The 22,485-nt window shown below is 42.9% G+C and overlaps 1 protein-coding gene across 2 annotated transcripts in view; it reads left to right on the forward strand.

The window, feature by feature from the left end:
- Positions 1 to 7,362: 7,362 nt before the first annotated feature.
- The window catches only part of LOC117373171 (IQ motif and SEC7 domain-containing protein 1), a 247,212-nt gene continuing 232,089 nt past the window's right edge, over positions 7,363 to 22,485 (forward strand). Inside the window, exon 1 of one of the 2 annotated variants that reach the window (XM_055222994.1) lies at positions 7,363 to 7,801. In XM_055222994.1, the coding sequence (XP_055078969.1) occupies positions 7,545 to 7,801 (257 nt within the window). In that variant the 5' untranslated portion in view covers positions 7,363 to 7,544. The remainder of the gene's footprint in view (positions 7,802 to 22,485) is intronic. The other variant, XM_055222996.1, reaches the window with a different exon arrangement.

The raw sequence follows: 22,485 nt of genomic DNA on the forward strand, positions 1-22,485 counted from the left end.
GGAAACAATATTATAGCACAAATTATTCACAAATAAAACCGTGCCCTCACCAGTTGAACAGTCAGCCCCTCGTCTTTCCTCTTCCTCCTCTTCCTCCTCCTCTTCCTCCTCAGCTGGCTCTAACCGTGCCTCGGTGCAAATGTACGAGAGCTTTCCACAAAATAAATCTCAGTGGCCGGCAGCAGCACCCACGCTGGCACCCACAGGCCACCGCCCGGCCAAGAGGAAAGAAAGAGAGGGAGAAAGAGAGGGAGAACCGGAGCGTAGTGAGGACACGCACTATGTTTTAAGTACTTAATATCCTGTGGTTACGGCAGTGCCCGTCCACAAATCACAGACTGCAGTAGCTTTAGAGCACGCACTGAGTACACGAGGGGAGAGAGAGGTGACACTACGCTCAAAATTACAGCTACTTCACACCACTCTGGTATGTTAATGCTAATGGGGGATTCTTTCTCAAAACGGACTAACACCGTTCCAACCAATTTAGCTACAGAAAATTGATTAGAGTTCAGTCAGGACGCCGTAAATATGTGTAGCCACAAGAGGTCACTGCTTGTACCAGTGTCAGGAATGGATAAATAGAGCATAAAAAGTGGACGCTGTGTTAAGTGGGTTAATAGAGTTCTGGAGGAGGAAGTGATCTACGCCGGAGTCCACTTGTGTCGTCTTGAAAGGTTCTTAAAAGCATCCCGTATTGAAAGCATGAGTTTTTGTTTTATTACTTTACTTTTAAACCTTGTGCTGAATACTGTGTGTCTTAAACATCGAGGTGAACTTGTTTCTCAGTAAGAATCTGACACATGCTTATTTTAAGATGTCTAAACTGGAACCTGCTACTTCCGTTACATGATACGGCTCTTCTCGGCTCTCCTCGGCTCTCCTCGGCTCTCCTCGGCTCTCCTCGGCTCTCCTCGGCTCTCCTCGGCTCTCCTCGGCTCTCCTCGGCTCTCCTCGGCTCTCCTCGGCTCTTCTACGCTCTTCTACGCTCTTCTACGCTCTGCAGTGATGAGGTCGCTGTATCGGTCCGTTGTGGTGAAGAAGGAGCTGAGTCGAAAAAGGCAAAGCTCTCGATTTACCGGTCAATCCACGTTCCTGCCCTCACCTCTGCTCATGAGCTCTGGGTAATGACCGGAAAGACAAGATCGCGGATACAAGCGGACAAAACACAAGAGGAGTTTGGGGTAGAGCTGCTGGACGCCTCCCTAGCGAGGTGTTCCAGGCATGTCCCACTAGGAGGACGCCCCGGGGAAGACCCAGGACACGCTATAGGAACTGTGTCTCTCCGGTGGCCTGGGAACACCTTGGGGTCCCACCGGAGGAGCTGGGGGACGTGTCTGGGGTGAGGGAAGTCTGAGAGTCCCTGTTCAGACGGCTGCCCCTGTGACCCGTCCCCAGATAAGAGGAAGAACATGGATGGATGGATGGATGGATACGCTTCTACATTTTCAAGTTGATAAGAGGCCGTGTAATCCATCTTTTCAGTGACGTCTTCTACCTTCCTGTAAACGGCTAACGGTCTATCCATTTATGAGCGTGTACGGACAGTCTGTAAATAGGACCTGCCTTCTATAGATAGCACCTTTCTTGTGGTATAAGTACTGGATGGCTCCTTTGTGATGTAACACACACACACACTCACACTCTCTCACATACACACTCATGAATGAAGGAACAAACAGCAGGAGCATATCATGAGACAAACTTCTTTCAACTCTCTACCTCGACTGTAATCTCTTCACATTTACACATCTGTACACGCTGTTTATGCAAAATGTGGCAGTTTTGCTTCGTAATGGGTCAAATTTGACTCTGAATCAAACCGACCCGGGTCCAAACTGACTGTACCCCTTTGAAACTCAAATGCCCTCAAACGTAACGTGCTTTCATTACCCGACCCGGGCCTCGACTCGAAAGGGCCCCTGGGGAAAAAGCATTTTAACGAGCCCAGATTACGCTGTTTTCTGATTTCCTTTCTACTGTTTCCTCATCGCAAACAGACCCGGAGTTGTGTTTTTTTTGTTTCATTCACACATGTTTAACGCACAAACCCTGCACATTTAGACCGAGTTCTTCTCTCAAACTGAAAACACTCCGCACTGTTCCACCTCGTGACCTCATGCAGTAACAAAATAGTATGTTTTTAAACTCCAGAATACCTCAACTGTTTGTTAATCACTGATACTGCAACATTTTAACACCACATCACACGACTGTATAAGTCTAAGGACGAGCTGCACCAAAACTGCGACAGGAAAGAGGCTTTTAGCTGTTTTTCTTCACAAAAATGGAACGCACTTCAAGGAAAAGCAAAACAGGACACGCTGGTGATACAACCGCACTTGAATAATCTGATAACAAACTTTTATCCACACACCTGCTTCTGGTTTTGATGTTTTATATGGAGTTGTTTGTATTTCTGTTTGTATTGTATTTTAAACCGATAAAAAAGAGAGTCCAAGTCCCCTGTATAAATAAAGATTCAAGATTCAAAATTCAAAGCTTTTATTGTCATTTGCACAGTGAAAAAAACACTTTTCCCTGTACAATGAAATTCTTACTTTTCTGCCCACACTAGATGCCAAAGTATATAAAGAAAATTAAGTATAAAATAGATATATAGTAAGATAAAGAGAGCAAATAAAAATATAATCAAACGATAGAAAAAGATAAATGCATAAATTTGGATCATTTCAGTTCTAGAATTGCCACTTATCTCTACTGAACTAAAGGTAAAAGGGGCTGTTAACGTTGAAAACTACCACTTGATGACATCACAAGGTGGAACAGAGCGTTTTAAACTGTGTAGATGTAACAGACAAATAATAAAGTGTTACTCAAACATGTGCGAATGAAACAAAACGCAACTCCAGGTCTATTTTTGACGAGGTAACAGTATTATAACATGACTCAAACCTCACAAGAGTCTATTTTGGGTAATATCGGACCTTTAAATGTTCCAACGAGCCGAGTTACAGGTAAGATCTGTGGAGAGGCGAGCCCACTAAGGTCGTGTTTTCAAGTAATCATCAAGAATCATTTGGATGATTTAAGACCTGGAATTGCCAATCTCTACTAAAGGTAAAAAGGAGCTGTTAACTTGAAAACTACCACTTCATGACATCACAAGGTGGAACGGAGCATTTTGAGCTTTGGAGATGTAACAGACTAATAATAAAATGTTGAGAATCAAACATGTGAGAATGAAACAAAACACAACAACGAGTCAGTTTTGTGTAATATAGGACCTTTAAGTGTCAGAATGAATGAATTAACTTTATGTTAGCTAAACGGCCTTTTAAAATCTCCTTTATTTTATTATCATATTATTATTTTTATTGTTATTTTATTTATTGTTTTTATTAATTCGGTCTGTTTTGGAGGAGATAACGGCATTATAACACGACTTAAACCTCACAAGAGTCAATTTTGCATAATTTAGGACCTTTAAACTGCAAAGAAGTGAAGTCCAAACTGTTATTCTGATTGATTTTGATTGAGATATAACAACCTTTACATTTTAACTGTTAATCGCTATGGCAACAGTCCCAGTTTTGTTCACCATCCCGAAACCCATGGACGGTTGCCAGCGTCTCATGATGTCATACTTCAGTCTTCACACCACTGGGAGCGACGCATATGGCCTTGGCGTTGGGATGTGTGTGTGTGCGCGGTTGTGTTTCTTTGCTCGCGGCTTGTCAAGGCTTGTCGTCCAATTGGCCTTTTGCCTTTGGGATTGGGTATCCACGCTGAAAAGCACCAGCCCCGTCTACGATCCCGCTCCCTCTGGCTTTTTTCGCCTATTGTCACCGGACTGATGCGCCTATTCCAGTTTTACAAGTTGTATGAGGAAACGTTAGTGTAACTCTCTCTGCGGTTGAATTGACTGTACAGGAAGGAATGCGGCGAGCCATTGTGTAAAGTAGGAACCTTACAAATCTTTCTGACCCAAATCTTGACCCTGAACGACTGATAACGCTCAGCTGAACAGTAAAGAATACTTCCCTTCTGTTCCCGTCACTGAGGCTTTAACTTCCACAGTAGTTGAGCAGCGTTTTCGTGGAATATTTCCCCATTACGACATTAAATAAACTAAACTAACCAGAACAGGTAAATCTCTGTAAGCGCAAAAGAAGAATCCGATTGTGTAACTGGACGAAAGTTTTAGAGAGAAAACGTTTCACGGCGTCTTCAGTTCTGGTCAGATCACTGGAGGACACTGGCGTATACGTGTCTAAAAGGAGGCGCTAACTGCACAGAAGCTAACACACCTGTGCGTTTGTTATTATAGATAAAACTTGCTAACGAAGAGAAACTGTAAACAAACCGGTGTGGACGTTTCAGTGTAGTTAGCTCCTCCCTTCAGACAGATATAAGGCAGTAATCTCACAGCGTTCGGGTCCGGTCAAATGAAGCTCATCGAGGCTAGCAGTTATAGCGGCTAATTTGAAGCTGAGTTCTGACAGCGAGTATCATAGCAACCAAAGAGCCAATCCAGAGCGAGGTCGTTGAACATAACGCCTCTTCCCGCACACACCGCTGGTTTAGTACAGAGCCGGCACTTAGCAACGCGGTCAATCAAACCTGTTGCTAACGCCAACAGGAGCGACCTCAGGGAAATAAGGCGCCCGATTTGTCTGTTTTCAACCCTATAGCGTCGGATGCTGTCGTCGCCGTTAGACTCGCGGTTGTGGACTTTCCATTACTGTAACTTTGCAACTAATCGCGTTTCATGTAAATTCAAACGGCGTCTCAAAGCAGAGACATGAGGCTCTTTAAATATTTTACTGTCATTACGGTAATGTGCTTACGTCGTCCCTCGAAGACGGATTCTCCCAGTCAGTTATTCGATGCGTCAAAGGAAAAATGCGGATGGATATGTAAAATAGAGGTAGTTGTACACTCTGATACTTCCTTTAACATGATTTTTGTGGCTAAAAAGAATAAAAGTCTAGGCGAGATACGCTGGTCTATAATGTGCTCAGTCCTTAAAGGGTTAATGTTCTTGATTTATGGACAAAATGGCGAAATAAAAACCCCAGGATCACGTAGAGCGGATTAATACGAACATTTAAGACCAAAATGACGAGTCTCACAGCAGCAGTTACAGAGAGAAGCGACACTTTTTCAATAGAAAGTGAATTAAAGCCAGAGTCGATGGAGCCGGAAGCGCGCTCATGCTCACTTCCTGTTTAGAATTTGGTTAGCAGGTTAGCTACGTCGATTTATATAAACAGTCTATGACCAGAACTGAAGAAGCAGTGAAACGTCTTAACTCTTAAAACATTTGTCCAGTCGACAGAACAATTAAACTCGGCTAATCCGGGACTAATCCATCTAATCCGCCGTAATCACCTTTATTTTATTTTTTTTTCAGTTTTCAGTCGTCCACGCGCCACAGTTTGAGAAGCGCCGCGTCGCATTCTGCTTAAAGTCCAGTTCGTCTTCCTCGCGGTGACGCTCAGATCTGCTCGCTGTTGTTTTTATAGGGGGCATATTGAAGACTCAGGGAAGCAGAGCAAATGGCAAAAAGATAGCACCCATAAAACTTAGATGATGCCTTCCTTTACTCTAATAGCCAGCAGCACCAAAATATGAATCGACGCCAGCCAAAACTTTACGCTCGCACATCCCTCTAAGGCACAATTTTAACATTTTGAAATCTATTCCTGCTCAAACACACCGCAGTTGCTTTTCTTCAGACACTAAAACAGTAAGCCGCTTTTTTGTCAAAGTAATGCGTGAAATAATAAATGTAAAACTGTACTGGTAAGTGCAAAATACGGTTTGTTTTCAGTTATTCCCCGCAGTTTCATTTTGATCGATGAAGCCAAAAATGGAATAGAACTTAAAATGACATGAAAACAGGATTCATTTCATTTACGTGGCCTGTTTTTGTCGTGTTTAAGCTGTGATTTTAGCTGGTTTCAAGACGCTGCTCATTGGTACAAGATAAATCAAACAATCTTTTTTTTATTTACATGTTTTTAGGTGTGTTTCCAGGGGTTCAAACACAACAAAAACAAAAAAATAATACATGTTGGAATAGGAGCGTCATGAAGGTCTGGTCCACATGTGTCAAACTCAAGGCCCGCGTGCCAAATGTGGCCCTTCACATCATTTTATGTGGCCCTCGACAGGGTAAATTAAAAGGTCTGATGCTCTTAAAATGTCATTTTATCCGGAGATACGCAGTTACACAGACAGATTTTTACATCTAGGCAAATACATATGTAATATTTGCAACTTGAATAAGTAATAAATACAGAAGCAGTTAATTAACAAGTTAAAAAAGTAGTTAGATTTATTTTATGTGGCCCTTGGTTAAAATGTGTTTGACACCACTGGTCTAGTCTTAGTAAACACGGCCTTAAACCAAGAAAGAAAGTCACACTCAGTAACAATTAGCCAAACAAGTGACATTTATAAGACAATTTTTAGACAAAATTAAGACAATTAAGACAATTTTTAGACAAAATAAAAAATAAAATAAAACATACATATTTGTATTTATTTTTTAGCACACCCATCCTTTGTAATTTTACTTTATAAATGTGTATAATATTCAATTTTTTGTCCTTTTGTATAAAAACAACATCATTTGTTTTGAAATGTGTGCGTTTTGAAGTCATTTTAAATCACTGTATTTAATATTTTGCCTTTAAAATAGTGCAAAAATCGATTAATTGACTCCTACAGCCCTTTGTTCCCTTTATTTAAATATGCACTTGAAATATTAACCCACAGAAATCTTGGTACTGTGACATTTCGTTGCTGAAATTGCTCAAAATAGCGCAAAACAAGGAGCAAATTACGCACAGGGTTTCCTCGTGTCGCTGCTTACAGTGGAGGGAAAGTTCACGGGTTCACGTTGAGATAAGCTCAAGGAGAGATTAAAAAAAAAAAAACATAAAAAAAAAACATTCCATTTGCCATCCCCGCGTGAGAAAGTGCGCACACTTGTTCCCTGCCCCACTGTGCGCGACTGCAAAGCCATTATGCGCCTAATGCGACCTGCAGATTCATAAAACTTGGAAGTCCCTCCCACCTGACAGACATCCAGCCTGTGTTTACCAAAAGTGTCGGGAGCGGCGTGGAGGAGCCAGAGACACCTCCACCTCGGGAGAAAATGCCACAGCGGAGCGTTGGCAGCGAGAAAAAGAAGAAGGAAGAGGCTGAGTCCACGGCGCTCCAGCCCCGCTCTGTGTGCCTCTGTGCTCGGCCAGGCGCGCGTCACGGCACACCAGCTCCCATGACGGATCCATTTCACCAAACCAGGAGCTACTAATGTTTTTGTCACGGGTTGAACTTTAACCAAAAAGGAAGTGGGGTTTAATTTTTGGCACGTGGTTCACTTTATACAAAAAAAATGGCGAGGCGTAAAAGGCGCAACCTCTACTTGGATTGTTAGTACGCCGAGGAGAAGCGACCTGCCTCTGCCTCTGCTTCTGCTTCTGCTTCTGTTTCTGTTTCTGCTTCTCTCCGCCACCACCACCGCCGCTGCTGCTGCTGCTGCTGTCGGCGTGAGCGGGGACTACACGGACATGGAGAGCCTCTCTGAGAACCCAACGCGGGCTTCGGAATACCTAAGCGAGCTGAATAAGATCATAGAGACGCAGCAGGAGTTGTTGGAGAGACAGAGGGGCAGGATAGAGGAGCTGGAGCAGCAAGTGTCCGACTTGTGTACGGAGAACGTGTGTCTGAAGGAACAGTACCAGCGGCACCTGGCAACCTGCAGGCTGCAGCAGGGCAACAGCCTGAGCGCGCTGGGAGCCATCAAAGAGCACATCACACAGGAGAAGTAAGACCCCCAGCCACACCACAACACTGCTGCATGAGTGAAGGGCTTCATGTTCTCTTAGTTATTCCACACGACGTGCTGTGATGCGTTTAAGTGGCTGTACTTTGGCTCTGTTTGTGCAATATTATGTCATTCATGGCTAAATTGGCACTGACCCAAGATCCGCAGGCTACTGATTTCATATCAAACACACTTGGCTCTTTAAATCATAATCAGTCGCCTAATTAAGCGGAGATATTTCCCCCCAACTTCTCTACTCTGAATCCTCAATAGCGTGGCATTTTAAGTCTGTTTATATACGTCTGCTTCCTTTTCACGTTAAACTTTAAGGTGATCTGCTTGAGAAATGACTCCATTCTGCAAAAATCTAGTCGTATTTATTGTTAATTCAATAGATTCCTGTGCCCCCGACTGCATTGCAAATCATTAAATCTGTGCTGATACATGCAAACTCCTCATACTCATACATCCCCCCCAACTGACCACTGACAGCACTGTGTTTCTGCTGCACAATGTGTGGACAACAGGAGCACAGGCCTGTCACGATAACATATTTTCAGGTTTGATATATATATATATAAGCAAGTACAGATGATAAACGATGATATTGAAACCGATTTATGCAACTGACAACAACCCAAGTGCAGATTTAAACCACAAAACTATTCGAAATCTATATTATTGTTAAAAAATCATGAGCTGTAATGAATAAACAGCAGAATGAAACACTTTAATTGTTAGTTTGCATCTGTAATGAGGTGTAGAAGTGATAAATTCAACCTTTTACGTCTTAAATCTTATCATATAGCTGAAAAATAACCACAAATTTGTAGTAGTGCAACGTAAATCTGCACGTGATAAATAAAAACTTTCATACACCGAACAACAAGTCTACATGACCATGCATCTCCAACTTCATGACAGTTATGACAAATCTGTTTAGCTTTACTTTTTCCCATAATTCCCATCAAACAGGGCTGTCCAAACTACGGCCCGGGGGCAAAATGCGGCCCTCAGACCAATTTTTTTTGGCCCTCATGCCTCCTCGTATTATTTTTTTACTACAAATTGAAAAAAATATACCTTTATAACCTGAATAACATCACATTGCGTTGTGACACACACCTAAAAATAATCTTCTAAGTCTTATTAAAGGTACAATATCTCTGTCAAACCTGTGTTAAATGCACCACGTGACCCCCTCCGCTTCAAATACGTTTCAGTACGCTGTGAAAAAAGTTTGTACACGCCTGATTTTGAATGTGCATCTACGCAGAAATCATTGCACAAACCGATCAAGTACACTCTGACTTTGAGCCATTCTGCTTTGTCATGTTTCTCTCATCGGTAACTTTAAACCTTACTCTTTCCAACTTCTCCGGAGCACTTCACTTATAATATATGGACTTCACAACCTCCGCCGTAACCTCTGGGACCGTCATGGACATGGACGCGGTTTTATTTTAAGCGTTGCATGCACCGGCTTAGCCCCTTAGCAGCGCCGCACGTATAGAACATCAGGACGTGTACATCAGGAGTGCGGCTTTAAAGACCTTCATACAGGGATATAGGGGACTCTGGGGATTAGCGGCTAACCTCTCTAGTGTCACACTCCACTGGCTAAATCTAAAAAAACGTCCCGGGATGTCGACACTTAACTCGCAGATTGGCAAAATCCCATGGACGCGCTTGACCTTTGCCTGCAGGGGGCATGTCGGAGTCATGAATACGAGTGGCAGCGGATCGATACAGATGAGTCACATACTGTACGTCTTTACCGGAGGGGAGGAGATTAGGTTGTAGCGTTAGCCTTTTGAGCGCTCCCGTAATAAATCCTGTGTTGCTAGCAATGGGATAAAAGCTGCAAGTTCCCAACATCTGTGTTTGATCAGTGTCTGGTTTGGATTATAGCGCAGTTGTATGGATTATGTGTTATCAAGTGTCCTTAAGGCGAGGAGATTTGACACGGTGATACGAAGTTCAAATAAAAGTAGCGTAAAATTGGAAAACAAGCTAGCGCACCAATATGTGTAGATGTGGTGTGTATGAGTAGTTTTGGAAATGTTTTGGGTTAATTATTAAAATGGAACGCTCGATAAACGTTGATCGAAACTTTCAGACCAAGGTTTAGTTTGTTTTCATCCCTGACTGTTTCCGCTGCTCGCTAGCGCCTCACAGTGGTCACGTGGTGTCGTTTTGACGTGTCCGTTCTGCTGGTTTAAACAGGTTTTGGTGCTGTCTTCTTACCAGGACGACAGCGCCATCTACAGTCCGACTTGTCCAGGACAGTATCGCAAGTGTGTGAGAGTGAAAAGGCCCCCTCGTCTCGGTTCAAAGTCCCGTGGTTCGGTAAAAGTCTGACTGTAGATGGCGCTGTCGTATTAAAATATGTAATTTCTAAACTGCGTTAAACCTGGATCTAAACCTGAATGAACCTGGATGTGGTGACTCATGGAAATTGTTATTTTTGTGGCTCAAGACACAATTTCAACCCATAAATGTTCACTACCAGTCAGAAGTTTGGACACGCCCTCTCATTCAGTGTTTTTTAAAATACATTTTTACTATTTTCTACATTTTATATACACACAGACAAGACATGAAATATATGAAGTCTTTTGCTTTGTCGAAAAATATTTAATACTTATCAAATATAGAAAATAAGACATATGGAATTATTTAGCAAATAAAATTTAAATAACTACATAAATAAAATAAACAAAAATATAATAAAATAAATAAATATTTTAATTGTATTTTAAATTAAAATCCTCCAAGTAGCCGCCCTTTACTTTGCCACATAATTTCATATATTTCATAACTATTGAATATTTTCTGACAAAGTAAATAAGTTAAATAACTCAACTAAATATTTTTCTGACCAAGCAAAGCGTGAATACTTTATATATTTAGTAGAGTTACGTGATGTTTTTTCTTTACCCCATAATTCCATATATCTTACTTCATATATTTGATGTCCTCTGTGTGTATATAACTTTTAACTGGTCTTTTATAAATGTACGAGTCTTGCCCTTTGCTATAATCATAATCTTGACTTAGAGAAATATGTTACAGCATCAAAAGTTTAGAGTAAACTCACAAAACACTTTTACATAACAGTTTGCTTTTCTGTGTAATTTGTGATGTAATAAACTGCAGATAGTGTAGCTTTGGTAACGCCGATGTGTCGGATTTGACTCAATGCCACATTCGTTTAATATGTTTGCGTGAACAGCTGGGGGAGGTCATTTCATCCACATTTTGTCCTTTTTTGGATAATTTCTTGTTTAAAACTACAGCAGAAATGATGTCATCCTCTTGTAGACCTGGTTTAGTTCTAGATTAGACCTTGAACAGCTGGAATAATATGTTTTAGCCGTCAGTGTTTATCGTGAGTACTTTTTATTCACTAAAGTGGAGCGATTTGGGGTGTTTTTGTCGTAGAACGATAAGATTTGAACTGTAGAGGGGTGAATAAGTCCCTTTTTATGACTTTTTTTAACGATTTATTTGTTGCAGTTCATGGCATTTAATGATTATTTACTGGGATTATGTCATTTCAATATTGTCATTTATCACAGTATTTCTCTGGAGCGATATATATCAGGCTTGAAAATGTGTTATCGTGACAGGTGTACTTATACTTGGGTTAAATCTGGTGGTACTTGGAAAGCTGAATATCTTGTTTGGCGATACTTGTTGTGAAAAGTTTGATAACTGTTAAATATTTATACTTTAAGTAGCATTCAAATGTCATCTTTAAATAACGGAAGGTCTTGTTCAGTGATCTAACCTTCGACTTTCTATATAAATGGACGTAGCTAACCTGCTAGCTGCCGCGTGCCAAATAGGAAGTGATCATGGGCGCGCTTCCAACTCCATCGACTCTGGCTCCAATTCACCTTCTATTGAAAAACTTTGGTCCCTTTTTCTGTAACTGCTGCTGTCAGACTCGTTGTTTCGGTCTTAAATGTTCGTATTAACCCGCTCTACGTGATCCTGGGGTTTTTATTTTCGCTATTGTGTCTGTAAATCAAGATATGAACATTAAAAACCGACAAATCAGGTGCCTTCTTTCCCCGAGGCTGCTTCCGCTAGCGTTAACAACAGGTTCGATTGACGTTACCCTCAACAGCCTCGTTCTGGATTGGCTCTTTGGTTGCTATGATTCTCTTGCTCGTAATTCCAAATATGGAAACTCAACCATCAGTGGCATAAATTAGTTTCAATATTATCGTTTATCGGCTTTTACTTCAGCAAAGTATCAAAATCCAAAATTTGTTATCGTGACAGGGCTAACCAAGAAACACCAACAAAACACCAAGAAACTAGATAATAAAACTAGAATTGAAACCATAGACTGTTTATATAAATGGACATAGCTAACGCGCTAGCTGATGCGTTACAAATAGGAAGTGAGCAAAAAATGTCTTAAAATGTTCATATTAACCCGCTCTGCATGATCCTGGTGTTTTTATTTCACTATTGTGTCTGTAAATCAAGATATAAACATTAAAAACAGACAAATCAGGCGCCTTCTATTGTTGCTCCCTCTAGCGTTAGCAACAGGTTTGATTGACAGCGTTGCTAAGCTCCTGCTCCTGGTCAAAAAGGGCAGTTATCTTCAACATCCTCGCTTCAGATCGGCTCTTTGGTTGCTATGACACTCGCGGTCGTAATTCCGAATATGAAACTCAGCTCCAAATTCGCCGCTATAACTGCTAGCCTCGGTGAGCTTCATTTAAGTAGAGCTGAACACCGTGGATGACGTCACACTCACTCAGTCCACTTCTGTACACCGTCTATGGATCTAACCCACAGCCTCCTCCTTACCTCGTTTCTACGTCTTAAAGTACAAACATAATATTGGTTTGACACAGCGGTGCGAGTGTAAACAGGCTCATATCCCCCAAATCTGTAAACATGGCCGACAGTTTTTTTATTACCAATGTACTACTTCCATATTTTCTTTCCCAGGAGAGTAGTAGCAATAACTGCATTCTGTTCCAACAACTCTGGTGCCACGAGCTTTGCGATCAGGAACTAAACTCGTGTGGGGAAGAAGTTTTTTTTTTGAGAAGTGAGAGGAGCGTTAAGTCTAGACTGGTCCGTTTTCACCGCGGGTTCTGTCTGTTCTGTTGTGTTTACTTTCTTCGTGTGTTCCTCCATTTTAGTGCGATTTTTCAGTGAGTTTTTGTCATGGTAAACCTTGTACTTTGATAGAAAGAGGTGCTTACGTGTTGTCTACTTGATTTCCAAAGCTTTATATTGTGGAAATCTGATCTGTTTGCAGTGTTGGCAAAGAAGTAACTTAATACACAGGCGTATCACTACATCAAGTCATCGTTCAATAGCCTATGGAAGCTGGAACTATATTTTTGGGGGTTTTGTGTGCATTTTCTTTGCACTACTGGGACATTTTTGGTTATTTTTGAGCTATATGATACGATTTAAGCTGTAAAAGGTTGCATAAATAACTTCTGTGCCTCATTACAGATGCAAACTAATGACTAAAGTGTTTCATTCTGTTGTTTGTTTACAGCAGCTAGCATAGTTTTTGTGGTTTAAACATAGACTGTATATATAAATGGACATAGCTAACCTGCTAGCTGCCGCGTTCCAAACAGGAAGTGATCATGAGCGCGCTTCCGACTCCATCGACTCTGGCTTCAGTTCACTTCCTATTGAAAACTGTCTCCTCTCTCTGTACCTGCTGCTGTCAGACTCGTCATTTTGGTCTTAAATGTTCGTATTAACCCGCTCTACATGATCCTGGCGTTTTTATTTCACTATTGTGTCTGTAAATCAAGATAAGAGCATTAATAACAGACAAATCAGGCGCCTTCTTTCCCCGAGGTTACTCCCGCTAGCGTTAGCAACAGGTTGGAGTGACAGCATTGCTAAGCGCCCCTTCCCTGCTAAACCAGCGTTGCGGGCGGAAAGTGGCGTTACCTTCAACACCCTCGCTCCTGATTGGCTCTTTGGTTGCTATGATACTCGCAGTCATAATTCCTAGCGTGCAACTCGGCTCCAAATTAGCCGCTATAACTGCTAGCCTCACACTCACTCAGTCCACTTTGGGTTTAAATCTGCTTTTGTGTTGTTGCGTCAGTGGCATAAATTAGTTTCAGTGTTATCGTTTACCTTTTAACTGTTGATCTTTCACTCGGTGGTTTTCAGAATGCAGTTTCTTCCCTACACTCAAAATAATTCATTGCGGTACTAGATTAGCAAGAAAACACAACACAACTCTTGGTGAGCGCATGCAGGGGCGTCGGACTGATGGGGGGGTAAAGGGTACGGTTTCCCCGGGGCCCAGTGCAGGAAGGGGCCCCTCATAAAGTCTGTAATATGCATTTTTTTTCCAAAGACAATATCGTCGTACCGGCCCCTAAAGATGATTTTTACCCAGTTCACAGAATTTGAAGCTACACCCCTGACTATCTGTCTGTGTTTTTCGTTTTATAATGAGCAGATATTTAGTTTTCTGTAATTAAATACATTCTCTATTAGCGTCAGTTAGCGTATTTGCTTGTTTTTAGGGATCTGGGAACGATACTTTGATCAGAAACTGCAGAAGAAACTCTTGTGTTAGCTTTTTTTCTATATGACCCTATTATGTTTAGCGCGTCTGATTGCGTTATTAGCCTACAAACACGCTAGCTCCATTTACAACGACGCAGCACGTTTTCTTTTGGTACTTTGTCATGTGATTTGCATAACCTTTTTTTTTTTTTTCTTCTTCAACACAATCCCCGCGTCCCATTTAATAAGTTTTAGTTTAATTCATACGAGACTTGGATCGTTTAATGAGCAAAAAGATGCAAACTGCGTCTCTTAGCTAACATCAAACAAGCATTACCATGGAAACAGCCTTTTATATCCAGCAAAAAACACGAACAAAATACTTTGCTTTGAGTCGTGTTTTTCCTCCATCTTGTCAATAGGGGCCCACTTGATGTTTCCATGGCAACAAAAGGTCTTGGTGTTAGCCTTTAATCTACAGAATGGCTCCCAAAATAATGTAGATTTGCGCGTTGGATACGTGTAAAGTTTATGGATTTTCTGAGTGGGTAATTTTCGTTTTGATCAGTATCTCCGCAGCCAGACAAAGACACACACACACACACACACACACATACATGTAGGAAAGGCTGTGTTTTGAGACGGAGGAAAACATCAGGAATGTGTCGACCACAAAAAAAACAAAAAAAACAGTCTGGTCTGAACCACGAGACGCGTAGCTTTGGGGCAGAACGTTACCTGTCGAGTTCACGCTGGGAGTTTTATTGGATAGGAAAATCTGGCATTTTTTCTGCCACTTATTTAATCACAGCCCCAGGTGAGAGACGCTGATTTGTGAGTTCGTGTCTGTTTGAGTCGTTGAAAAGTTGAGTATCCGTTAGTTTGTTGCGTTCATTTTATCTCTCTATCGCTCCGCTGTTACCCCCCTCGCTCTGTCGCTTCTATCTCACACCTCCTCTGTCTCTCCTCTCTCTATGTCCCTCCTCTCTCACACCCCCCTCCTCTCTCCATCGCTCTTTCTCTCCTCACAGCCTCACTGTTTCTCCTTTTCCTCCTCTTGCTCTCTCCTCTCTCACTCACAAACCCTCTCTCCTCTTCCTCCTCTCTCTCTCTCTCCTCTCACCTCACACCCCTTCTCCCCTCTCTTCCACCCCTCTCTCCCCCCGCTATCCCCCCCTTTATCCCCCCTCTCTCTCCTCTTCTCCTTTCCCTCTCCTCTCTTCCTCCCTCTACTCCTTTTGCTCCTCCCTCACACCTCACACCCACCCACCCTCCCTCGCTCTCTCGCTTCTCTCCCCCTTTTTCTATCGCTCCTCTCTCACTCACACCCCCTCTCACTCTCCCTTCCCTCTCTCTCTCCCCCTTTCTGTATCTCTCCACTCACTCACACCCGCTATTACTCCTCCATTCTCTTTCTTCTTTCTCAACTCACACCCATTCTCCCCTCTCTTCCACCCCTCTCCTCTCTTCCCCCCTCTATCCCCCCTCTCCTCTGTCTCTCTCCTCTTCCCCTCTTCTCTCTTCCCCCCTCTGCTCCTTTCTCTCCTCTCTCACACCCACCCTCCCTCGCTTTCTTGCTCCTCTCCCCCTTTCTCTATCTTTCCTCTCTCACTCACACCCCCTTTCACTCTCATTCCCTCTCTCTCTCTCTCTCCCCCCTTTCTGTAGCTCTCCTCTCACTCACACCCGCTCTCCTCTCTTCCCCCCTCTCCCCTGTCTCTCTCCTCTTCCCCTTCCCCTCTCCTCTCTTCCCCCCTCTGCTCCGTTCTCTCCTCTCTCACACCTCACACCTCCCCTCACTCTCTTGCTCCTCTCCCCCTTTCTCTATCTCTCCCTTTCCTCCCTCAGATTTTCAGATTTTAGATGTGATTAGGCTCAGTTCAGAGTTGAAGGTCGGCAGTTCGAATCCCGCTCTCGACATAAACATCATTGGTTGACTGATCAGATCCACTGAGTCACAGGCTGACGGTGCTATTCCAGCTCCCACAGATGGAAAAAACTGTTGTTGTGTCCTTGGGCAAGACACTTAACCCACGTCTCACCCTCTGTCTGTGCATCTGTGTGCACTGGTGTGTGAATGTGTGTGTGAATAGGTGATGTATTCCTTGACGTAAAGCGCTTTGAGTGACTTGAAGGCCTAAAAGCGATATATAAAAATGTGACTTTTGACCATGTCGTGCCGTTGGTGTTTTTTTTCAGATTCTAGACGTGGTTATGTCACAGTTGAGGGTAATGTAAACGCACAAATGTTTAACTGTTTCTCTCAGTGACTAAACCAAACGCTTACTGTACGTTCAAACGCAGATTTTTTTTGTCAGTCTTTATTTTAGTTTCTCCTAGGGATGTGACGAAAAACTAATAATATCATTTATTGTGATTAAAAAGGGTTGACAATAGTCGTTCGTGGGACATTTTATATAATCAAGATAATATCAATGTCATTATATCACCAGAATGCAGAAAAAAACTACTTATCCACAGGGGAGTCGAAGGGGGGACAAAGAGGTCTGTTGTCCCGGGGTTTAGGGGCCCAGAATCGGACTCTCTTCTTATTAATTTGTATTATAGGGGGCCCATGTGAGACGTCTTGCCCCGGGCCCCCAAATTTCAATCGACAGCCCTGCTCATCCAGAATATTCTCTGCTTGATCGTAGTTGTTTTCACTGATAACAAAGTACAATAATATAACAGTTCTTTAAACATGGAACTAAGTATGTCAGTTTCGATACCGATCTCGATACTTTAGCTTTAAGAATCTGCCGATATCAAACGATACCAGTGCTGAAAACAACATTTATTTCCTTAAAACAAAACTAAAATAAAACAAAACTGATCCGAATGTGTTATGTAGCTGTTATTTCGCTCTCCAGTAACCACAGAACAGCTTTGTGTAAATAAAAGATCAAACCTTACAAGACTTTCTGGGTCAAATACGATCAGTAAATAGTGTTTTTATGTGAATTTTTAAGCCCGACCACAACATCGACTGAACCGATATTTGAAAACCGATGTCTGAAGAGCTTAAACTGTAAAAAAACAACATAAAAGTGTCATTAAAGAATCAGCGAGACGACGAAAGGTGAACCGCGATATGGCGATAAAGCCCCTCATTTCACAACACTTTTCAATACAATTAAGCCTCGTTGTGGAATTATAACAGCCCACCAGGCGCGTTTCAGATTGTGTTTTCTCGTCTGAAAGCGTCTGGATCCTCTCTCTCAAACTCAAACGTGGCCTGACAGCTGCTTGTTGTTGGAAACTTTGAACCTGGGCTGTTTTTTCCCCCATCAACAAAGAACAGAGAGGAAACGCAGGAAGTGTGATGCTCAGCTGATACAGGACTGATGCTGCCAAGTCAACACTTTACTGCTAATGTCCAAGGACCTCTGTCTCCTCTCCTCCGTTCCTCCCTCTTTCCTCTTCCTCTCGTCTCTTACTGCCTCTCCCCTCCAGCTCTCTCTGGCTTTCTCTCTTCTCTTACTCCCTTTTTCCTCTCTTCCCCTCTGACTTTCCCTCTTCACTTTCGCCCTTGACCTCTCTCCTCTCTCTCCTCTGCGCTTCTCGTAATCCCTCTCTGCCCTTCTCTCTCTCCTGGCTTGCAACCCTCCTTCCCTCTCATGCGCTCTTTACCCTTACCTCTCTCTCCTCCGGCCCCCTCCTCCCACTCTCTCTATCTCTCATCTCTCTCCTCCTCTCACTCCCCGTCTTCCCTGTCTCTACCTCTCCTCTCTTACACACCCCTCCTTTCTCCTTACCCCTCTCTATCCCCCTCTCCTCTCTCCTTCCCCTCTCTCTCTTCTCTCACTACTTCCTCTCCCTTCCCTCTCTCTATCCCTTCCCTCACACCCCTACTCTCTCCTCAATCTCTCTCTCTTCCCTCACACCCTCTCCCCCTTTGTCTTCCTCCCCCTCCCCCCTCCCTTTTACCTCCCTCTCTTCCCTCCTCCCTCCACTCCTCTCTCTCTATCTCTTCTCTCCCCCCTCTGCCCCTCCGTCCCTTTCTTCTCTCTCTCTCTCTCTTTCTCTCACGGTCTCTCTCTTTAGTCCGTCCGTGCAGACCCAATGCGGTGGATGTTCTCTCTTTTTCTCTTTCTCCTCTCTCTCTCCTCCCCCCTCCCTCTCTTCTCGCTCTCTCTCTTTCTCTGAGTCTCTCTCTTTAGTCCGTCCGTGCAGACCCAAAGCGGTGGCTGTTCTCTCTCTTTCTCTCTCTCTTTCTCTCCTCTCTCTCCTCCCCCCTCCCTCTCTTCTCTCTCTCTTTCTCTCAGTCTCTCTTTAGTCCGCCCGTGCAGACCCAAAGCGGTGGCTGTTCTCTCTCTCTCTTTCTCTCTTTCTCTCAGTCTCTCTCTTTACTCCGTCCGTGCAGACCCAAAGCGTTGGCTGCTCTCTCTCTCACTTCTCTCTCTTTCTCTCAGTCTCTCTCTTTAGTCCGTCCGTGCAGACCCAAAGCGGTGGCTGTTCTCTCTCTCTCTCTCTTTCTCTCTTTCTCTCAGTCTCTCTCTTTACTCCGTCCGTGCAGACCCAAAGCGGTGGCTGTTCTCTCTCTCCTCCCCCCTCCCTCACTTCTCTCTCTTTCTCTCAGTCTCTGTCTTTAGTCCGTCCGTGCAGACCCAAAGTGGTGGCTGCGCTCTCTCTCCTCTCTCTTCTCTCTCTCTCTCTTTCTCTCAGTCTCTCTCTTTAGTCCGCCCGTGCAGACCCAAAGCGGTGGCTGTTCTCTCTCTCTTTCTCTCAGTCTCTCTCTTTAGTCCGTCCATGCAGACCCAAAGCGGTGGCTGCTCTCTCTCTCTCTCTCTCTTTCTCTCTTTCTCTCAGTTTCTCTCTTTACTCCGCCCGTGCAGACCCAAAGCGGTGGCTGTTCTCTCTCTCCTCTCTTCTCTCTCTCTCTCTCATTCTCTCAGTCTCTCTCTTTAGTCCGCCCGTGCAGACCCAAAGCGGTGGCTGTTCTCTCTCTCTTTCTCTCAGTCTCTCTCTTTAGTCCGTCCATGCAGACCCAAAGCGGTGGCTGCTCTCTCTCTCTCTCTCTCTCTCTCTCTCTCTCTCTTTGTCTCAGTCTCTCTCTTTACTCCGCCCGGGCAGACCCAAAGCGGTGGCTGCTCTCTCTCTCTCTTTCTCTCTTTCTCTCAGTCTCTCTCTTTACTCCGCCCGTGCAGACCCAAAGCGGTGGCTGCTCTCTCTCTCCTCCCCCCTCCCTCACTTCTCTCTCTTTCTCTCAGTCTCTCTCTTTACTCCGCCCGTGCAGACCCAAAGCGGTGGCTGCTCTCTCTCTCCTCCCCCCTCCCTCACTTCTCTCTCTTTCTCTCAGTCTCTCTCTTTACTCCGCCCGTGCAGACCCAAAGCGGTGGCTGCTCACTGACCCTAATGTGGATCCATAAACTGGTGGCCCGGTGGTGCTTACCCCTGAGGAGCACTAAAGCCACCTCAGCACTGTACTCCATCTTCACCAAAACATAAACCCTCTTCTTTGGTGCGTTGTTCTAATGGTGAATTACACGTAGCTCTCGTGCGTCTCACGTTTCTGGGGTTTAATGGCTCCTAAAGCTGCCTGCAGTGTCAGCCCTTTACCCCTGACTATTTATGCTGACCATATGCACTTCGCTCACAGCTCTGCGCTCTAATGTTTGTTTCTAAACGCACACATCAGGGCCAATTTTGTCCCACGCTACGGCTCAACAACAACACATTTTGAAGAGTGATATATCTCTGAACTAAATCTAGACGATAAACGATAATATTGAAACCAAAACGTAAAGCAGAATTAAATTAAAACGTATTTCTAAATGTGCAATATTGTTAGAGATGAGGTGGGTAACGGTTATTAAAGAAATGTTTATTTTAATGATCTGTGAAAGGAAATTTAGCGTCGCAATTATCACGGACAAAATAATTGCGATTAACGATTATATCAGGATAATTTTTAAAGCTGCTGACAGTTTAAAATGTTATGGATATGAATAATTATTTTAATCTTGTGAAAACGTTCCATGTTATAGTATTGTCCTTTGTTATCAGTGAAAAAAACTACGATCTAGCGGAGAATATTATGAATTAGCAGGGCCGTCAACTGAAATTTGGGGGCCCGGGGCAAGAAATGTCACATGGGCCCCCTCAAATATAAATTAATAGGAAGAGAGTCCGATTTTAGGCCCCTTTTTCCCCTCTGTCAACTCCCCTGTGGATAAATATTTTTTTTCTGCACATTCTGGTGATACAACAGCGATTATCTTTGTCAGCGATTATCACAATTATATAAAATGTCCCAAAAAATGATTATTGTCGACCCTTTCTATCACGATAAACGATATTATTGTTTATTGTCACATTCCTATTGATAACGTCAAGACACATAACAGTTGTATTTATGTTAACTGTCTGATTATTTTGTTTTTGATTCTTTAAATTGATGCTAACAAAATGAAATAGCATGAGCACATCCTGGTTACTTGTGTCGCACGCTAAGGCTGAAGTGCGATATATTGGTGCCACTGACATAATGACCCTTATCGTAATAAATAAATACAAATATTCTACTGAAAATTGGCCGGATCAAATATCGGCTTCCAAATATCGACATAAACATCGATGTAATAAAACTATTTACTGGTCGTAGTTGGCCCTGAAAAAACTTTTAATTTCTATGTATACAAAGCTGTTCTGTCGTTACTTGAGACATAAAACATTTCAATCAGTTTTGTCTTATTTTATTTTTGTTTTAAAGAAAATAAATGCAGTTTATGACCCACAGGTTGGAGGTCGGGATGAGACAATAAACAATAATATCGTTTATCGTGATTAAAAAGGGTCGACAATAATTTTTTCATGGGACATTTTATATAATCGTGATAATCGCTAACAAAAATAATCACCGTTAAGTCACCAGAATGTGCAGAAAAAAACGATTTATCCACAGGGGAGTCAATGGGGGGGCCCAGAATCGAACTCTCTTCCGATTAATCTGTATTAGAGGGGGCCCATGTGACATTTCTTGCCCCGGGCCCCCAAATTTCAGTCGACGGCCCTGCTCATCCAGAATATTCTCCGTAAAACCGTACTTTTTTTCACTAATAACCAAGTACGATACTATAACAATTCTTTAAAAAATGAAACTTATTCATAAAACTAAAATGATTCAAATCCATAACTTTTTAAACTGTGAGCAACTTTAATAATTATTGTGATATTGTCGTTAATCACAATTATTTCCTCTTCATTTTGTCATATTTTACTGTGGTTTGAAGGAGATAAATGCAGTTTTTAGCGACTGCGCTGATACTGGTTGATATCGTGTTTTGGGAGATACATAAATCCATAGAATCAGATTTGGTATTGAACGTTTTTCAAGTTGTCGCGGAGCACATTGCTGATAAATGACCCCTTCAGTGTCGGTTAGTTCAAAAATGCAACGCCGCGGCAAACATCTGCTCCTCCGTAATAAATTCTCATAAACTCCCAGGTGCTTGAAGTTTGTGAAGCGGCCGGGGCAGTGGGAGTGACTGTTTTAATCGGGGGAGATATGAAGCCGTCCGCCGGGGTTGGAGGCAGAATTGTGTGATTTCCGCCCTTATCTCGAAGTCAGTGAACGCACCTGGCAGCCCCGCGTTTAGCATTCAGACCCAGCGCTGGACCCCGGATAGGCGCCCGAGAGTAAACAATACTGGAGATGCTGACGCGATCGCTGTGGAGATAAAGTCCTCGACACACACGTGGTAAACGGTGGATTTATTTTTTTTTCAAAAATGTGAGCGACTTTAAAGGTCATATATTACGTAAAACTGACTCTTCTTAGCGTTAAGTCATGTTTTAATGCTGTTACCTCCTCCCCTGTAACATTCACAAACCTCAAAACGCTCTGTTCCACCTTGTGATGTCATGAAGTGGTAGTTTTTCAACCATTTTAACAGTTCCTTTTACCTTTAGTTCAGTAGAGATTCACAATTCCAGGGCTGAATTGATCCAAATAATTCTAGTGAAGGCTTAAAAGCACTTCCTGTATTACCACATGATGACATCACAAGGTGGAGCGGAGTGTTTTCCGTTTGAGAGAAGAAAAACTCAGCAAAATAGACACAAAATCGACTCTTGTGAGGTTTAAGTCATGTTATATAATGCTACTACGTCATCAAAACAGACCTGGAGTTGTGTTTTGTTTCATTCACATTCATCTC

The sequence above is a fragment of the Periophthalmus magnuspinnatus genome, chromosome 7 (assembly GCF_009829125.3).
Source record: "Periophthalmus magnuspinnatus isolate fPerMag1 chromosome 7, fPerMag1.2.pri, whole genome shotgun sequence".
Taxonomy (NCBI): Eukaryota; Metazoa; Chordata; class Actinopteri; order Gobiiformes; family Gobiidae; genus Periophthalmus; species Periophthalmus magnuspinnatus.